This window comes from Emydura macquarii, unplaced genomic scaffold (genome assembly GCF_026122565.2).
Source record: "Emydura macquarii macquarii isolate MOO-44397 ecotype Brisbane River unplaced genomic scaffold, CSIRO-AGI_Emac_v2 contig_3305, whole genome shotgun sequence".
Lineage (NCBI taxonomy): Eukaryota > Metazoa > Chordata > Testudines > Chelidae > Emydura > Emydura macquarii.
In genome coordinates, this window is record NW_027133442.1 from 3422230 (window position 1) to 3441762 (window position 19533).

The 19533-nt window shown below is 56.4% G+C and overlaps 1 protein-coding gene across 3 annotated transcripts in view; it reads left to right on the forward strand.

The window, feature by feature from the left end:
• Window positions 1-19533, forward strand: part of CUL7 (cullin 7) — a 29325-nt gene that overhangs the window by 3795 nt on the left and 5997 nt on the right. For 2 of the 3 annotated variants that reach the window (XM_067532908.1, XM_067532909.1), the window contains exons 2-18: window positions 108-714; window positions 3302-3456; window positions 3723-4241; window positions 4504-4639; window positions 10260-10444; window positions 11645-12011; window positions 12272-12464; window positions 13704-13911; window positions 14107-14300; window positions 14442-14668; window positions 15009-15243; window positions 15482-15587; window positions 16047-16274; window positions 16684-16774; window positions 16870-17041; window positions 17593-17698; window positions 19374-19469. In XM_067532908.1, the coding sequence (XP_067389009.1) occupies window positions 120-714; window positions 3302-3456; window positions 3723-4241; window positions 4504-4639; window positions 10260-10444; window positions 11645-12011; window positions 12272-12464; window positions 13704-13911; window positions 14107-14300; window positions 14442-14668; window positions 15009-15243; window positions 15482-15587; window positions 16047-16274; window positions 16684-16774; window positions 16870-17041; window positions 17593-17698; window positions 19374-19469 (3813 nt within the window). In that variant the 5' untranslated portion in view covers window positions 108-119. The remainder of the gene's footprint in view (window positions 1-107; window positions 715-3301; window positions 3457-3722; window positions 4242-4503; window positions 4640-10259; window positions 10445-11644; window positions 12012-12271; window positions 12465-13703; window positions 13912-14106; window positions 14301-14441; window positions 14669-15008; window positions 15244-15481; window positions 15588-16046; window positions 16275-16683; window positions 16775-16869; window positions 17042-17592; window positions 17699-19373; window positions 19470-19533) is intronic. The other variant, XM_067532910.1, reaches the window with a different exon arrangement.

The window sequence follows — 19533 nt, forward strand, 5'->3', positions numbered from 1 at the left end:
TACCAGCTGGGTCCCAGAGGCTCTTCACCTGGAGAGCTCTCTCCCAGAGCTCTTGACTGGGGTTTCTAGGGGGATCATAACCTGCTCCTGCCTCTCTCTCTGCACAGACATTCCCCGTCATGGTGGGCGAGAGGAAGAACGGAAACCTGCTAGTGCACCTGGGGCCCAAGCTGCAGGCCTACCCCAAGGAGCTAATCCGGCAGCGCCGGGGCCACGATGGCCATACCGAGTACCTGATTTGCTGGAGCATCCTCAACTCGGAGGAGGGCACAGAGAGCAGCACCAGTGCCTCTTCTGCAGAGAGCAAAGCAGAGAACATCCTGATGTGGATGTCGGCAAAGGAGGCTTATGCCAGCTGCCCGACGCTGCTGGGCAAGAGGAAACCCGAGGGGCAGCGGGTGACGGAGGAGAAGGCGCCTAGCACGTTCCCTCAGGATGTCACGCTGGACGAGGCCTCGCTGCTGGAGATGAAGGCTGACGTCAGGACCCTGGTGCAGCGGGCTAGCCGGCAGATGGCCAGGCCCTCGGGCCCAGAGTCCTTCATCCTCAACACCATCCACGTGCTGAGCGCCTATGCCAGCATTGGTTCTCTGACCGGCATCTTCAAGGAGACTGGGGCCCTGGACCTGCTGATGGAGATGCTGTGTAATGAAGAGAAGGAAATCCGCCGCAGTGCCGGCAAGATGCTGAGGGCCCTGGCCTCACACGATGCAGGTGAGATCTCCTGGCCAGGAGCCCCAGAGAAGGTCTGGGCCGGGCCCAGGCTGCTGAACATTGGCACTCTGCGGGGAGCCTGGAGCTCCCCATGAACAAATTTATGTATGGCCCTTTCCAAATAGCCATCGGACTCGAAACTGGGTCAAATCCCTTTGTGTACGGGACTGGCTTCTGCTGCCTGAGGGAAAGCAGCAGCCATCAGCACCCTGAGCCATCCCTCCTCCAAACAGGTACTGGCCTTTGGCAGTCCTGGGCAGAGTGCTGGCGCTAGGCATGCTACTCCAGAAGCATGCGCAGGGCTGCTGCATGGGTGACTATGCCAGAGGCCCCTTCCTAGGGAGTCTGCAGCTTAATGGTGCCAGCTGGTACAGCACAGAACCATGCTCACTGTCACGGTGTCTGGAGTGGCTCCTGACCTTGAGTGCCAACCTCCAGGCAGACAGTCAGAAAGCAGGGCAGATACCCCAAACTGGTTGTATGTTCTATAATTAGATATCCCCAACCCAGTAACAAGTGTGAACTCCTGAAGCCCTGTAACAGTCTTGCCATACAGTCACAGACAGTCCCCATGGGCACTCCAGTCTATCTTGCCACACAGACTATCTTGTGTGATAGTCACTTTACACCAAAAATCACAAACATATTCAGGTTGCTCCCAGTCCCAAAGGACCAGTCACTTACCCCAGGTCAATTGTACTCAGATCTCAAACCCAAGACAGAGCCTGTAGCCAATCCTGTAATAAACTAACTAAAATATTTATTAAGGAAGAGAGAAATGAGTTATTTACAAGGTCAAAACAGGAAACATACACACACAAATGAGTTACAGTGTTAGGTTTAAAAAGGTACTGTAAGCTTCTATAATAAACATTTTTACATGTCCTTTAGGGCTGACCCATGCCAAGCCATATCCCAGGGTTTCTCAGAACTCAAAGCAGTGGTAACTAAACTGTTTCACTGCAGGCAGTATCAGGAATAAATCAGTGGGAACACAGCACTTCCATCTAATGAATAATTGATACAAACAAGTGCTCTGGTCTAAAAATACTATTTATTAGATTTTAAGCACATACACACATACGCAGTAGGGTTAGGACATCCCAGATATAGTTACCCATAGTCTGAGATGGTTTCGATGATCACCAGCCAGGCTTCCAGGGGCCCTCTTTCCATACAGCTGATGGGGAGTTTAGATGTCAGCTGCTTGCCCGAAGAAAAGTTCCCTCTAACTGTTCCAAAGCATATTCTTTCACCTAATCTTTTATAGCTAATTTCAAATAAAGCACATAACCTATAGTGACTCCTAGTGGGTCACCAATTCTCCTAATTTCAGCAAAACTACTCATTATTTCAACACATTTCCAGTCATAACCAGATGTCAGGGGCACTTAAAACCAAGATCGCTATTCACTCACTCTCTTCCATAATTTTCTATCCCATCCTCCCATTCTGATTAGCAAACTGCAAGTATGCATCTGTCTGACCTAGTCTCACAAAGTCCTAAGATTATTCCTTGCTATGTGGTATTTGGTTTTCAGTTGGCAGTGGTTGAACATACAAAACGGCTGGCTGCAGTATTGTCAAGTTGTGGGGTACACCTAGGAATGTGAAATTCTTGGGTAACAAAGCAGCATGGGGATCTCTTATTTATGTTTAGGAATCTTTGCCCCTCAGAGTCTTGACAACGTAAAGATTCCAGTTTCTCCTTGTCAGGGATTTTTATTCTCCCCCTCATCCCAGAATCCAAGCTGATGGGATGAGTTCATGTGCAGGTCTCCTCTTGCTGGAGGGAGGGAGGAATGTAGTCAACAAGGTCTCGGTCCTTAGATGCTACGCAATGCCTCATTTGCCTTCAATGGGCCATCCTGTGTGCAGGACCAGGACTTGACCTGAATCAATACTTCATTTCCTGTTTGGGAGTTATACAATTACAGAGGTTTACCATGCAAAGACTCAGTGTAACTTTATATCCTGGGCTACAGAGGTTGTAAGTGAGATCAATACATGCAGGATCCTGCAGTATTCATAAGCTCTAGGCATCAAACACATTATTACAACTTACATTTATCTTAACGATACTAACCTGCATGTGGTCTGCCCCCATCACACTCACCTGGACAGCGCAGCGCAGGGCAATCTCTGTAGCTGGAATGGAAAAGGGTTGTCTTCAGGTGCACTGGGAAGGAGATGGCAGCTGGTGTTTGGCCCTGCCTGATAATTTCCCAGGTGTACAGTGGCATCTCCCTGCCTCCTTGGCTTTGTATATGCAGCCCCCTGTTCTGAGAAGGCCACACTATTGAATCAAGCTGTTGTCTCCCCAGGAGCTGCTCTGCTCTCCTCTCCTGGTGAGCATGAGCAGCACTTGGTTTTGAGACAGTGGAATAAACATCAAGCCAGACCCTGCACGATGGATGCCTCTGAGAAATGTTTCTGGAATCCCAGTCCTTCATTTCCTTGCCAGGTGCTTCCACCGGGGGGCTGGGAGAAATGGTTAGAGGATGGGGTGCGGGTGCTGCGAAGATTGAGACACTGCTGCAGGGCTGGGTGAGGGAAAGCACTTAGCTGGCGTCTGTCACGGCTGCAGGGAGTCGGGCCTACGTTCTCCTGTCCCTGAGCCAGCAGGACGGCATTGAGCAGCACATGGACTTCGACAGTCGCTACACCCTTCTGGAGCTGTTTGCGGAGACCACGTCCTCCGAAGAGCACTGCATGTCCTTCGAGGGGATCCATCTGCCCCAGGTACCGGCAGGGCCAGCTGGCTCAGCGGGGGGGCGGGGAGGCTTGGAGTCCTGTCTTGTATGGAGATGGATCTCAGAGGCCTGTTAGGGATAGGAAGGATGGCTTAGGGTGGACAGGACAGCGGAGGCTTGTTGGGGTGGGTGGTGGTGGCCCAGGATGGGCAGGCGGCCTATCAAGGGCAGGGGGTGGGTGGGGGCGACTCAGAGCTGGGTGGTCTGGGTGGGGAACTCTCGTGGCCGTGGCTCTGACGCCCGTGTCTGTTGCAGATCCCTGGAAAGCTGCTGTTCTCTCTGGTGAAGCGCTATCTGTGTGTCACCTCTCTCGTGGACAAGCTAAGCAGTGGCATGGAGCTGGGCGGGGAGCGCCAGGACTGTGTCGCACCCTGCGTCCACGATGAGGATCGGAGCCACATGCAGCGGGAGTTCGAGTTCAGCATGGCCATGGCCAGTCTCATCTCCGAGCTGGTGCGGGTGATGGGCTGGGACCGCAGCCAGAGGATGGAGCTGCTGTCCCTGCAGGAGAGACAGCTGCGGGGTGTCCGCTCCATCTTCCAGCCCAAGGGTTCCACCTGCGCCACCGTCAAGGTGGCCTCCTGCCCACCACAGAAAGAAGCCAGTGCCTTCAAGACACGCTCGGCTTTCCCAAGCCGCAGCAGCTATGTGGAGTACGTCCAGGGGAACTTGACACGGGGCATGCGGGTGCGCATGCTGGAGGACTACGAGCAGGTCGGCGCTGGGGATGAGGGCGAGTACCACCAGAGCAACGACGGCACGCCACCTGTCCAGGTACTTCTGCTTGCAGCAGGGGCACCAGGCCGGCACTGGCGAGTGCCTGTCCCAGTGTCTGGGTGAGCCTCGCTTGGCCTGAAGCTCTCTGGTGCCTGGCCACGTCCTGTCCCTGGGAAGGTTTGGGGAGCATTGCTGCTGCTGGAGGAGGTGGCGTTGGGCTTTCCTGCTGGCTTGTGAGTTTCTCTGGGCCAGGCTGCTCATCCTGGCTTGTGGGCACGGTGCCCTTAGTAATCAGCTGTGTTGGGTTCTGCCCCCCCAGGTTTATTGGCAGGCCCTGGGCCACACCTACTGGGTGCACTGGCACATGGTGGAGATTGTCAGCTCGTCTGGCCAGGTGGAGCGGGAGGCCCATGAAAAGGTGTCCAGCCTGATGGAGAACCTGAAACTGACTACTGGTGAGTGTGCACTGCCTGTGTCGTGGGGCTGGGCTGGCCTGGCACCTCCTGCCCTGTGCTGCTGGGCTGGGGCTGGTGGGGCCTGGCCTCACCTGCACCTCCAGCTGTTCCTGGGAGGGAGGAACTCAGGCCATCTGGCTCTGTCACAGGCCTGGTGGGTGACCTTGGGTAAATCCCTCATCTGTGCCTCTGTTCCCACTTTGATAGAGAGGGGCACTGCCTTGTCCCACAGGGTGCAGTGAGGACACCCCAGAACTCTGGGGAGGTGCTCGGTGCTGGGGCTGTGTGGGCGCTTTGCTGGAGATGTGCATTTGTGCTGGCAGCCGTAGAGAGTCCTGTTTTGGGACCAGGGCAAGTGAGGAAGAGTATTAAGGATCTGCACTCATCCTCCATTTCAGTGGGGGCCCCTCCCAGCATGACTTTCTTCCCACTGCATGCCCCCTCCCGAAGCCCGGAATGAAGGAGGAGATCAGGCAAGGGGATGGGAAGGTGCATCATTCCCTACACTCACGCCGCTGCCTGGAGACAAATACCTCGCAGTCTGGGAGCAGGAGCAATTCTGTGGGCAGGTGAACGATAGAAAGGCGAGGGAAGTGTCATTTGATTTGTAAGAACTGCCTGACTGATCATTTCAGTGATGTCACCCCCTGTGCATGGCGGGGGGACTCGCTGCCTCCCTGCTCCAAGTCCTCCCATTGGTGGAAATGTTGCTAACGGGTGTCATCGGAAAAGGGGCGAGTCGGTGTCATTCGAAAGCCCTTTCCTCCATGAACACAGCGGGATCAAGCATGATGAACCTAGAACAATTATGTAGCTATATAGTCGAGAGAGTGTTTAAAAGTCATTGTTTTGTAGTTCTGCTTTAACACAGGCGTGTCAACATGTTGCCCTTGCTAAGTTCCATTGTGGCCCTGAACTGACAGTACTGGGTTGTCAGTTAGTGCTCAGAATGTGACACTGGAAACATTTCTTTAATGTTACAGGTGACTGTGAATGGAAGGAGAGCTGCAAATTGATTTGCCATCATTGGCAAAAAAGAAGCAGTTTAGGGGTATTGATTATCAGCTTTGTTTATTATGCTGAAAGAGTTTTAACGAAGAACTGGTTAAGATGTCCAGTCAGAAATCACTGGAATCTGTCCATGAACTGTCTACACACAGTTACGTGGCATACCTTGCCTGACAATTTATTACAATCCCAAATCAGTTTCTTTCAAAATCCCTTGGCTTTTCTTTGGTCTGGTAATTTTTAGGCATCAATGGGGAGAGAAAGAGTACCAAGTAGTAGCTGCATCTTTGAAGAATACCACCGTTGAGGACCAGGTTACACAGAACGCTCGGTAGCACCTTACGTGGAAACCCTGCTGGCAATAGCTGCTGCTGTGATGAAGCATCATGGAATGCTGTCCTGGGGAGAGAGAGAGCTAATGGGAAGGCAGCTTGCACTGCGGAGGGGACAGATGGAAAAAGCTGTTAGAGAAGGAGGAAGGAAGAAGAATCGAGATGCTGAGCTAGTGGATGACCCGGAGCTGGGGTAGGCGGTGAGGTGATAAAAGAACAGCAGAATAAAGGTAAGGGACTGGGAAGTGAGAAGGAAGGAAGAAGGAAAATAGCAAAGATTTCAGGTCAGGAGAAACGGGGAGGAAAAAGACTTAGGTATGTGAGCAGCCACTACTAAAGAAGGGAAGTAGAGAGAAGTAAACTACAGATGTACCGGAGAGGAGTATCAAGGGAAAAAACTGCAAGGAAATAGAATTGGTGAAAAAGGGAATCGATCAGAAAATTGTGTTAGATGCAAACAGATCCTGAATATAGTAAACATATAATAAACATAAAAAATATAGCCCACCCCCAAAGGACCTAAAATATATGAACAGAGAGAACGACTGGTTGCACATCTGTTGATAGACTACAGTTCAACAGTGCCTGATGGACAAGGGAGTCCCGAATAGGTGAAGATAAACTTGTGGATAAACTTGGTGAAAAGAGGTACAGCGAGAGGAGCATCCACTCCAGGAGCACTTCAAGTAGAAGAGGAGCAAAGAACAGGACAGCAAGGTGGCTCTGGACTTACAGCTAAGGAGAAGCAAAGTTGATTTTTCTCTGAAGTGGGACAGTATGTTGTTGAGTAATCACTTTTGTACTTGTTGATTTGATACTAACTGCCCAGCATGTACAAGCTCTCGAAGGTTACTGAGTTGGTAACCTATAGTTTATTATAATAAGTGGTAAGCTCTTGGCAATGTTCTGTATTATTTTGGAGTTTTCCCTAATAAAATTAAAAATTGAAAATGATTCTTTTTGTCTTGGTTTGCCTCCGCCTTGCCTAGCCGGGTCACTGCACTTCCACGCTATAAGAAGTGCACACAGAGACTGAATTTTGGCAATGTTGGAGAGGAAGTACATCCAGCATCAGGAAGAAGTTGAAGATGCAGGGACAGGTGCCAGCTGGGGGTGAGGCTCAGCTTATACTAGATCCCATGGGGTGTGTTTTGAGAAGACCACCTACTTCTTGTACGATAAACTAGACGCCCATCCTTTAAGCACAGTTTCAACATATGACAGGTGAGAAACTGTAGGAAGCAGTCACTCATAGTGAGAACATCGCATGGAAAGTAAAGTTATGTGGGTGCCCTGACCTAAAAGACACCCATAGATACAGTATTGGGAACCAGATTATTGCAGTGGAAAAGTTGCGAAGTGGTGTAGAAGCACACACCGAACTCTCATTGCCCTTCAACAGTGCTCTTAGTTGTCTTCTTTTTTGAAAAGCATTCTGATGTGTTTGAAGTCCTTTCGCAAAGGGCACAGGACTTGCGAAGCCATTTCCACACATCCATTGGATGTTACACTCACTGCAGCTCAGTTACTGAGAGCAGAATGGATCAAGCAGTTTGATGTGGTCAATTGGTGACAAAGCCAACTTTCAGAATGGTTGAGTCTTTGCTCAGGATTGCTAACTGGAATTTGCACCTGTCAGCACTGGAAGATTTCATGGAATACTTTTTTGCTTTGGATTTAGCCAACTATTCTGTGATGATTGCCTGGTAGCTTGCTGAAATAAGAGATGTAGACAAGTCTGACCCTGATATATGGCAGGAATTTCAAAAAGAAAATTGGGTTGTTAAAAGATCACCGGTTCCCTTCTGTGCACTTGGTTCAGACGAAGCCCTAGAACATGAAAGCAGCAGTGAAAGTCATGGGGGGGCATAACACAGCATCCAAATGCTCTTTCCCGGTTTTTTTTGACAAACCCAGAATTCCATCGAATTTTGAATAAAATATTAAGCATGACTGGTATGATTTTCCCAGAAGTAATCAGACGCCATCTAGATTCAGTAGATGCTTTTAAATGCCAAGAAGGGACAATTTTAAAGCCACATGATAAGCTTACTTGCACTGGCAACCCATTCATGTATGACAGACCAGAGCTCATTAATATCATAATGAAAGCCATTGTCAGTGATGAGATAGCTAAAGATGTCAGTCGAATGGATTCTTTGGATCATGACTTGTCCTAAGCCTTCAAAACCCAAAGAATTATCCAAGACTCTGTAAATCTATGAGCTCCAGTCAAGAACAACAAACTGAAGCTGTGCTTGAATGCAAAGAAGAAAGTCAGAGTGAAGGTGGCAGGACTTTACAGAACTAAGTGCAGGAAGTTCATTGTTTGCTTGTCTCCTGATTGTGTCCAGATCTCAGGATGATGTTGATCAGCATGTAACTTTGGGAACGTACAGGTGCTTCATGATAAAATGTTCAGTATTCGAATGTGACAGAACAATGCATATATGCCGGGTGAAAAGCAAACTAATATAGCTCTCGCATAGTCTTCCAAAACCAATGTCTACCGACAGTGTGACTGATACCTTATGCCAGCAGAGGCCATTCAGCCTAGCAATTGTAGATGGTTTGGCTGAGGTACAAGCTGTCAACAGACCAGAAACTGTTAACACCAGCCAAGATTTGGCTGAATGTTTCATTATGAGACTACAAAGAAAATACTGGACCTATGATGAAGTCCGCCTCATGTTTGGCGTGTATGCAGAGGAATCAATTAAAAATATTCCCATAAAGAAGAGACTCCGTGGTATTGAACATGTCCAGTACGAAATCATTGGTGCTGCAAACATCTCCAGTGTCACAATGAAGAAACTGTCAGCTCATACTCGCATGGGAGATGTTAACGATATACTTTCGGGAAAAACGCTCCAGCGTGCAAAGAACTGCTCAAAGAATTTTGTCATCGCATGTCATAATGAAACTGCTACCTCACCTCGTCATTGGAGTTTCTTTATAGTTCCTATGAGGAAACTGAAATTATCCTGCATGCCATCAATGACACAGAGAGAGGTGCTACTAAATTCTGGATTTTGCACAATACCCAGGTATGCTAGTGCTCTCTGTGAGATGTTGCCTAAGACTTCCTCGAGATTCTGGTTTTTGTGCCTGCTGGTGGGAAACAGACTCACTGTATATCCCTTGGAGATGTGTTCCTATCACTTGGACCATTGAAAGCCACCACACTACCAGGTTTCCATGCCCTTTCAGCGTGTGACGCTACTGGAAGGGGTGACTGGAAAGGCCAAATTATTTTACAGGCAGGCATTTGATTTGACTGCGGAAGCTCTGACGGTGCTCAAGATGCCTGAGACAGTTACTGATGAGGTCATAAATGCTGAGTTTACCATTTAAAGATCAGCATTATATCACTTGTTGAGCTAGGTCAGTGGATGTTTTCCAAGAAGCAAACAGAGAAAAATTGCCACCAAACATGGGGTGCATTTATACCTGCTCTCAAGAGGGCAAATTATCAAGCAGTAGAATGGCTCTGGAACAATGGAGTGCATGCAAAAGGACCCTCCTTTATCGGGAATGGATGGGTTTTGGAGGATGGACTGATTACACCAGTTATGTGTGACATAACGTGCTCCCGAATCAGTCCCTTAGGTAATCAAATGCTCATGTGCAAAGACTGGATGCTCACCACCCTGCAGTTGTTTAGCCAACAGCCTGCTTTGGATGCACATGTGAGTGTGGCACGGACAAGGATCAGTGTGACGTGTCTAGCAGAGACAGAGATGTCGCTGGCGATGACTTTGAGGAGGAAATGTTTTCAGTTATGTGTGTCAAGGCTAACTTCCCTAGGATTAGCTGAGATCCGTGTCTTTTTTTTTTTTTAATGTAAATAATGCATCCCTGTCTTAAAGTATAATTTTAAAAATTGATTTTGAAACATTTTCTCGACTGTTTACTACATACTTGCTCTAGATTTGTCATGTTTGGTACCATTATGTCTGTGAGGGAAAGGACTTTTGAATGGTCCCCAGCTCGACCCATTTCTGACAACATTGTATTGTCAACGTTTCCACCAATGGGAGGATGTGGAGCTGGCAGGACAGAGAGTCTCACCCTCTCACACACAAGCTGCAGATGGTGACACTGTTGAAATGATTGTTCTGATGATTTCCCTTACCTTTTTATCACAACTCGCCCTTGGAATGACAGTCATGCTCCCAGACTATAGTGTCCTTCTGGGTCAGATGACTCTGCAGCGGGGTTTGTCTGTCCACCTCTGGGGGAGTTACAGGCTCTCTCCATGTTGTTGTGTCCCCCTGCAGTGACCCAGACGTTTTACTGCAAGCCCCTGGGGGGGCTCTATTCCCTGCCCTACCTGACGGACCGGCTGAGCGAGGACTGCGAGGCCCTGAGCCGAGCCGAGTGGTGGGAGCTGCTCTTCTTCGTTAAGAAGCTAGAACCACACGAGCAGCAGGAGATCACCCACCTCATCCAGCAGCAGCAGGAGGTGAAGGGAGAAGGGAATGGGGGAGATCAGGCAGCATCTAGCCCCAGCCTGCAGGGTACCCCGTTAGCCTGCCTCATCAAAGAACACGACCGAGCACGTTTCTGAACAGAGCTACGTGTGCAGTGTATCTCGGGATGGGACAGGCTGGAGAGGAAATCCCTCTTGGTACATTAGTTATTTGTCAGAGCTGCTGGGTACCCCCCGTCCCACTCTCAGGCCCTGCATTCAAGGCCACAGTCCAGATTTGCTCCCCAAACTCGCCTACTCTGGTAAAGAAAGTCTCTGCTGGCTTCTGTCTGTCTGTGGCATGAAGCAGGCAGCGAACACACTGACTTGCCCTGGGGCTAGCAGTGTTGTCTGTGAGGAGTAGCCCTTCTGCAGTCCAGCCGCTGGCTGCTCAGCCCTTCCCAGACCCTTGCTTTGAGCTTGCACTTCCTATTACTGCTCCCAGCTGGGTTCTGCCCGGCTAATGGGCTCCAGCTGTTACATGGTGCTGCCGGTTAACTTGTGCTGCCCTGGCCTGGAGCCTTGAGAACGTCTGACCTGGCCACTCTCTGACCTGTCCTGGGTCCTAGATGGCTAGTGTTTCCTGGCCATCATCCTCCTCTAGCTCCGCTATTCGGGAAGGCTTTCATAGGCCACAGAGTCAAGCCTGGTGCAGGAGTGTGAACAGAAAAGGGAAGGAGCTGAGAGGATCAGGTAATTGGGGGCTGACGTATTGGGAATGGGATGGAGATAAGAATGGAGTGGAACAGGTGACTGGGGAGCTGTGAGAAGAGCAGAGCAGAATGGGGAGGGGAGGCTGAAGTGGGGGAGCAGGTGGGGAGAGTGTGGGGGGACCAAGGAGGATGGCTGGAACAGAGAGAGAGAGGAACAAAAGAGGAGACCAGTTCGGCCCAGGCCCAGGCAGAGAAACTGTGTCCAACAGACTCTGGATGGGCAAGTCACAGGCCTGGGGAGATGCTGTCAGCAGCCGCTGGGACCTTGATTGTGAGACGAGAAGAAGGCTTGTGCGGTGCTGGTTCGGTTCTGGTTGGCCCTGGCAGTATCAGGATTGGGCTTGTCCAGTGCTGGTTCTGTTCTGGTTGGCGCTGACGGTATCGGGGTTGGACTAGCCCGGTGCTGGTTTGGTTCTGGCTGGCCTGGGGCTATCGGGTCAGCTGAGGATCCCTGAGGATTAACCGGGGCTCTGCATTTCAGCTGCCGGAGCTGGATGAAGAAGCCCTGATCCAGCTGTCAGTACCGGTGGAGCTGGCCCAGAAAGTGCTGCAGATGCTGAGCGAGCAGTGCCAGGGCTGCACCCTGAGCGACCTGCACAGCTCCCACGTCTACATCAAGTACTTCCTGAGCACAGGGGAGGCGCAGCCGGCCTGCCTGGGGGTGGATGCAGCCCCCTCCGAGTGCGCCGAATCCCTGGTGTCCAAGAAACTGAAGAGAGACTCTCCCGCTGCCAAGATGCCTCCCCCCGCCACAGCCCCCCCGGAGAAATCCGACTCCCAGCTTTTCAGCGAGCTGCTCTGTGCAGAGGGGCTGCCCTGCCCAGAGGTGCTGGAGGAGAAAGTTGAGGGTACGTGCCAGCCGGGGAGGGAGCTGCGCATTGCAGTCGCTGCGGGAGGCTCTGGTCTCTAGCTAAAGCGGGTCCCTGCTGCCAAAGGGCGAGTCTGGACAGGGAAGACTGGGTCAGGGAGGGGAGGGGATGGGACTTCCCAGGGAGGGAGAAGGGTGATCCGTGGGGAAGCGCTGTGGGGAGGGGGTGCCCAGAGGGTTCGGCGAGACCCGGGAGGCCTTGTCCTGCTGCCGGGTTGAAGGGTGTTTTGGCCTGGCCAGTGTTGTGCAGCACGAAGGGGTCGGGCAAGAAGAGCTCCTTGGAGAGGATTGCCGACATGGTGGAGATGATCCAGCGGTCCAGCTCCCAGGTCGGGATGCAGGTAGCTGGGCTCAGGATCATTATCAAGACCCTGGAGGAGGAGGCTGGGCGAGAGCGGCAGGTCATCAAACCGGAGGGCGGACTCACCGTCAGGTCAGTTCTCGGGGGGTTGTCTGGGCTCGGCCAGACTGTGTGGTGCAGCCCCTTCCCTGCAGTAGCTGGAGATGGCCTGCGGGTGCCTCCTGGAGAAACGGGGCAGGAGAACCAGCCTTTCCTGGCTCCAGAGCTCAGCTGCTGGCAGGCATCTATCTCTGGCCTGGGTGTTACCCGTGTGTGATGTTTGTTAGACCCGTGCCAAGGGATGCCAGTCAGAACTCGGCACCGTGGGGCTGTGTGTGCGATCGTGTCTCCGGAAGTGTAGCGTCTAGCTAAAGGAACGGGGGGGAGATAGCACAGATACATTTAACAGATTGTATGGCCAGAAGGACCATTGTGACTGTCTAGCGGGATCCTGTGCCCAGCACAGGCCAGAGAACTTCACCCCATGATGCCTGAAATCATGACTGTAAGTGACACCGTCGAGCCCAGTAAGTTGTGGTTGAGCTGCAGTGTGTGCTTGGGGTGGACGGCCCCTCTTGGCGTAACCACCACAAGCAATGGAAGATTTGCCCCATCCCTGGGAAGCTGTTCCAATGGCCGGTCACTCTCCCAGTTACAAAGGTCTCTGATTCCCAGTTTGAACTTTGCCACTGGATCTCGTCCATCTGTGTCTGCTGGATCTAAGAGCCCCCTCGTGTCAGAGACGTTCTCCCCAGGCAGGTACCTGCAGACTGGAGCAGGTCTCCTCAGCCTTGTAGCTTCTCAGAAACATGGATCCAGCTGTTTTAGTAGTACGCTGCAAGGCAGGTTTTCCAGACCATGATTCTTGTAGCTCATTTCTGAACCTTTTCCAGTTTCTGAACATCCTGCACCAAGCGTGGACACCAGAAGATCAAGCGTAAGGCCTTTTCAGTGGAGAAATCATAGGCACTAAAGTGCCCTTTAGTCTCGCAGAGACGGGCAGGTCAAGAAGCAGTGGCTGGAAGCGGAAGGCAGACCAAGTGAGAAATAAGGCGCAGATGTTGGCCAGGGAAGGCGACGACCCATTGGAACAAATTCCCAAGGGCAGTGGTGGATTCTCCACATCTTGCTGGCTTGAAATCAGAACTTCTGGGACTCACCTGCCAGCGTTAGGGGGATGGGGATCCTGTGGGGCCGGGAGGGGATGGGGAGGCCCGTTTGAGGCCGGGGGATCTGGTTTCTGGGGCAGAGCTGATCTGAACCTGGAGCCAGGCAGCCAGTTGGGTCCCTGGTTCCCAAGCCCGGCTCCTGAGCTGCCGTTGGGCTTCACAGGGAGAAGCTGGTGAAGATGCTGGTGGAGTTGCTGACCAACCAGGTGAAGGAGAAGCTGCTGGTGGTGCTGGCGCTGCGCCTGCTCTGTGCGCTCATGGCCAAGTATGACTGGCGCGTGCTCTTTGCCACGGAGGGCGGGGTGCGTGCCGTGCTAGCCTGCATGCAGGAGTACGCCCCCTCGGCGCTGGTCCAGCAGGCCGGCCTGGCGGTGAGTGCATGCGTTGGCAGCCGTGGGGCTGGGCTGGGGCCAGCAGGCAGGGTGAGAAGTTCGGCTCATGGGGGAGGTGGTGGCTGTAGGGGGCTGAGGGGCGGGGACGTATTGGGATCCTGGGGGCAGCCTCAGGTTCTCTGTCTGGGGCTGCGCTGCCGGCTCTCCTCGCTAAGCAGCTTCCTCGGCCTCCAGGCTCTGAAGGTGCTGGTGGGCGCCGGGAACTGCGAGCTGCTGGGTGCCAGCGAGAAGCCGTGTCCCCTGAACCACGCTGATGCCCAGATGATGCGGGAGATCTTCGCCAGCATCGGCTCTGCCTCCAGCAAGGACTCGGACAGCCTGCTCTGCGCTATCCCTGCCGCCATCCGCACCATGCAGGGCACTGCTGGGTATGGGGGGGCTGAGGGCTCATTTCCAGGGGGAACCCTGCAGGGGGGTGGCTCTGGGGGAGGCCTGGCGGGGGGCCCTGGCTGGCAGTAGGAGCAGCGTCTGGCATCTGCAGGCGCTCACCCTGGCGCTCTGTCCCACAGGGCCTCGTCGGCTGTGCAGAACGGGCTGCTTGTGGCCAGTGTGCTGATCGACAACCACCGGGGCCTGGCCGAGCAGCTGGTGAGCTGTGACCTCCACTCGGCCCTGCAGAGCTGCTGCCAGGAGGGCCAGTGCTCCGCCGCCCCCAGCCACGCCAACGAGCCGCTGGCCCGGGTCGTGCTCAACCGCCTGGCAGAGCACAAGCTCCTCACGAGCCTGGAGATGGCAGGTATGGAGCCCCCCGCATAACTGCTGCTGTGAGCCTGGGACGGCAGGTACAGGGTCCCCTGCATTCACTCCACAGCCGCTGCTGTGAGCCTGGGGACGACAGGTACAGGGCCCCCCACGTGACCCCCCAGCCGCTGCTATGAGCCCTGGGGATGGCAAGTACGGGCCCCTTCCCCCCACACACAATCCCACCCCCATGAGCCCAGAGACGGACACTGCCTGCGAGCATGGAGCTGGCAGCCATGCCATTCTCTGCCCCAGCGCCCCCCAGGGGGGTTCCGGAGGTCCTGGGGGAGGTTGCACCCCCCGTCCCCATCCCAGAACCTCTCTCTCCGTGGCAGACGCGGGCGCCCCCCTGGATCTGAAGGACGTGGACGTGCAGAAGCTGCTGGGCAGTCTTCAGGAGAGCAGCCTGTCTCCGGAGGTGGTGCTGGCCCTGGAGCGCTGCCTCTGCGACGGGGCCGGCCCGGAGAGTGAGGTGGCTGACGCCCTGCGGGACCCTCAGCGCTTCCTGCTGCTGCTGCGCAGCCTGGAGCAGCTGGGGGCCGAGAAGGCCGCGCAGCTGGGGATCCTCAGGTGAGGCGGCTGGAGAGGGCGGCCAGGGAGCCTGGGGGGGCAGGAGGGAGACTTGGGGTAGGGGGCGGCCTGGGAGCCTCAGGTAAGGCTGGGGAGGGCAGGGAAGCCATGGAGATACGAGCCAGCCTGGCAGTGAGAGTGGCCCATGCGGCTGGGAGGGCTGGCACCCAGGGGGTTCGGGGCACCGGCAGCCGCTGGTCTCTGCCCTCAGGTCCTGTGTGCTCCGTCTCTTGTTCAGGATTTTGAACAAGCTTCTGGACGAGTGCCAGGAGGAGGCGCTGCCCTGGCACGAGTGCGTCAAGCCCTGTCTGTCCTCCATGAGCACCCACATCAACGAACGGGAGGTGAGGCGGTCGGGGGGGTTCCCGCTCGCTGGGTGGGGTGGGGGCGGCTCCTGGCCCAGCCCTGGATATGGGCTGCAGCAGGAATTGCTGGTCAAGTCTCTGGCCAGTGCCTTTATAGCCCTGATGGACACCAGTCTGTCCCTGGGGGGCTGGGCCTGTCCCCCCCCTCCAGCCCCATCCCCACAGCCGTTGGTCACGCCTTTACCCAGCGCCCCCGGCCAGGCCTTGGGCCTCTCTGCTCTGGTGGGGCCGTGTCTGGAGGCTTCAGCCAGGCACCCAAGAGCTGGCCCCACAGAGCTGTGCTCCCCAGAGACAAGGTGGGCATGGGGCCGAGGGCGACAGGCACGGGAGGGGCGGGGGGGAACTCACCCTAGCCACGTGGCAGAGCCGGGACTAGAAGCGGGTCTCCTGGCTCCCAGGCCGGTTCCCTAACCCCCAGGCCACACTGCCCCTGTGCAGGTAGTGCAGGAGTTCATTCGCTTCCTCCACCGCCTGGCCACCGCCCACAAGGACTGTGCCGTGGTGATGTGCCGTGTGGGCACCAAAGAGGCCCTGGCCAAAGCCCTGGAGAAGCACAGCTCCAACCTGCTGCTGGTGCCGGAGCTGCGGGACCTGGTGACCGACTGTGAGAAATACGCCAGCCTTTATAAGAAGCTGACGACCAGCGTCCTGGCTGGCTGCATCCAGGTGAGCCAAGGCCCATGCGCGGTGTGGGGTGCCCCCCCTTCCAGGAGAGTCCCATATCCTGCCCAGGGAAACAGGCACTCTGCCCGTGGGGGAGACTCCCCCCACCACCTGGGGGCAGGTCGGCCGTGCGCTGGGTGGGTGGATGGAACTTCTGACACTTGCTGGGCGCAGATCTGAGGTGTCTCAGGTAGAAGAGGGGCTGGTGGTCTCTGTGCGGGGGCTGTGTGAAGAGGGGCAGTGACCGTGAGGCAGAGGCTCTCTTTGGGCGCAGTTCACTCAAGGGGAGGCCACTCCTCCCTCCCCCCCCCTGTGGGGCTGCGTTGCTCGGGGGCCAGCTGGCGCCGGGGGCAGCAGCGGGGAGGGGGCCAGGTGGCTCCCCCCAGCGACGCTTTGTGCCCCTCTCTTGCAGATGGTGCTGGGGCAGATCGAGGAGCACAGACGCAGCCACCAGCCCATCAACATCCCCTTCTTCGACATCTTGCTGCGTCACCTCTGCCAGGGTCAGTGTGCGGGGGTCGCTGGCGGGGGGAAGGGGAGGAGCTGCTCGCCCCAGCAGCCATCCAGCTCCTTGCAGCTCTGTCCTGTCTCCCTGCAGGCTCCAGCGTGGAGGTGAGGGAGGACAAGTGCTGGGATAAGCTGGAGGTTTCCTCGAACCCGCACCGGGCCAGCAAGCTGACGGACAGGAACCCCAAGAGCTACTGGGAGTCCAATGGCAGCACTGGCTCCCACTACATCAATGTCTTCATGCACCGCGGCGTGGTGGTCAGGTGGGGCGGGGGCCGTGTGTGCCCGGTGCCCTGGGTGTGTTCCCTGGTTGGGGGGGACAGGTGGGCATGGGGAGGGCTGGGGGCTGAGGATTGGGCGGGGTGACAGGAAGCCCTGGGTGGCAGAGAGGGTGTTTCCGGGGGTGGGGGAGGGATCGTGGGGGGTTGGGTGGGTGAGGATTGGGTGGGGGTGGCAGGGAGTCCTAGGGCCAGGGGGGTTGGACTGCACATGCTGGTTCCCTGCCCCAGGCTGGGACGGGTTCCATTGCCAGTCGCCAGCCATGCAGGGGCCTCGGCTGTGCCCCATGGCGCCAGGTGCCCTGCTGGGGTGGCTGTAGGAACTGGGGCTCAGAGCAGTGCAGCGCCAGGTGCCCCCCACCCAGAGCTGGGGCCGTGGGGCTCAGGGGCTCCCGTTAGGCCCAGTAGCCGTGCAAGGCTCTGAGCCAGCGGCGGCTGTGCCCTCCCCCCATGGACGGGCATGCTGGGCCGGGCTGGCGCTGGAGCAGAGCCCTGGGATGGCGTGGTGCCAACACTGCGGCTCTCCCCGGCGGCAGGCAGATGAGCCTGCTGGTGGCCAGCGAGGATTCCAGCTACATGCCAGCCCGGATCGTGGTCATGGGAGGAGAGAACCCAGCCAGCATCAGCACCGAGCTCAATACGGTGAGTCTGGCCCAGCCGCCCCAGAGAGGAGCCCTGGCGCCAAGAGGGGACATGGCCAGGCGTGGGGGTCCTGGGCCGTGGGGGCTGCCCTGCATGGCGGGCAGCAGGGTGAGAGCTTGGCCCCTGCCAGCGCCCACCTCTTCTGTTCAGCGTGGAGCTGGGGCAGCCCGGCCCAGGCTGGCATTGGGAGGAGCCTGTGGGGCATGACTGACTTGGAGACTCCGGGGGCCGGCTGTCCCCCAATTCCAGCCCCAGACCTGCAGTCCCTGTGCGGGTGGGGCACATCACCAGCACTCACCCAGCCAGAGTAGGCAGGGGCTCCGTCTCCAGCGCTTGCCAGGACCCGGGCTCCAGAGGGAGGGACAAGCAACCCCCTTGGACAATTCCAGAAGAGCCCGTCCCGGCTTCCCCTCCTGTCCTGCCCCTCGCCCTCCCCCTGCAGGCCCTGTCCTAGGCTGCTCCTCTTTCTGCTGCTGGGCTCTGCCACCCGCCCCTACCCTCGGCTGCCCCCGGCCCGTTTACCCCTGGCCCAGCTGGAGTGAGCGAGCTGCCCTGGCAAACCTTTAGACGAGAACCAGTCTGGCCGCTGCAACCGGCGCTGTCTGAGCTGGGCCGTCTGCCTGCCCCTGGGCGTGCCAGGGTCTCCGCTGCACCCGGGCCTGAGGGTGGAGGACAGACTAAGATGAGCCAGGGAGTCGCCTTCTGCCCCACTGGGCAGCGCCCATCCTCAGGACGTCGCTGGAGTGGGCAGAGGGGCAGGCGGTGCACAGGCAGCCCTGCACATTCCTAGCGGAGCAGCACCTACATCCGGGCAGCCTGGCCCTGATCCTGCATGAACAGCACCGGCGCCAGCTCCCGCGTGTTTGGGCTGGTCTTTAAAGCCCCGGCCCCTGGAGGCAGGGGAATCTGTCAGCATCACAGTTGTAACCGGCCGAGCGAGGTGCCCGCCCCTGAGCTTGACACTGGGCCCCCCACGACTCCAAAGCCGGGGGGCAAAGAGCTCCTGGGGATTGTTCTGATCTGAGCTGGGGGCTGGGAATCCGCTGGGACGCCAGCTGCTCGGGGAGCAGGAGCAGAGGTATAGCCCCGTGCGCTGGTCGGGAGCTGGGACTTGACGCTGGCTCAGCAGCGTCGGCAGGGCTTGGCACCCAAGGGCGCGATAGGAGATTGTGTCTCACTAAGTGCTGGGGGCACGCAGGGCTTGTTGAGTGGCTTGAGGCCAGTTCCTGTGGCCCGGCGGCACCCTGCATCCCGGCTGGTTGTGGTCTTGGATGCTCCCGATGGGCTGACAGCAGCTCCTGAGCGAGGGTGCATCTCCCCAGGGGCTGCTCTCAGTGGCCCTGCCTGACGGGCACAGCAGGGAGCGGTGGAGAGACCAGCACGTCTGGCTGCTCCGGCCGGGTGCTTGGTTCTCTCATCTCCCTGGTGTTGGCTGGTAGGCACCCTGGGGCTGCTGGACAGAGGCAGAGGCTTCGCTGGCCAGTCCCCACTTACATCCCTGCTGCTGCTGCTCTCCTCTCCCTGCCCCGCCAGGACCCGTGTTCCCGCTGGCGTAGCTCTGGGGCTGGGCCCTGGCACGACAGTCAAGCGGGGTAGGGGCGGGACCTGCCGCTGCAGGTGGCGTCGCTTGGGGCCTCACCATCCCAGTATCACGGTGGCTTTGTGGCTCCCCCAGGTGAACGTCCTGCCCTCGGCCAGCAGAGTGCTCCTCCTGGAGAACCTGACCCGCTTCTGGCCCATCATACAGATCAAGATCAAGCGCTGCCAGCAGGTAGGTGCGCGGGGGGCTCTGTCCCCATGTGCGGCCAGGCCGGTCCCCGGCCTCCCTCGCCCCC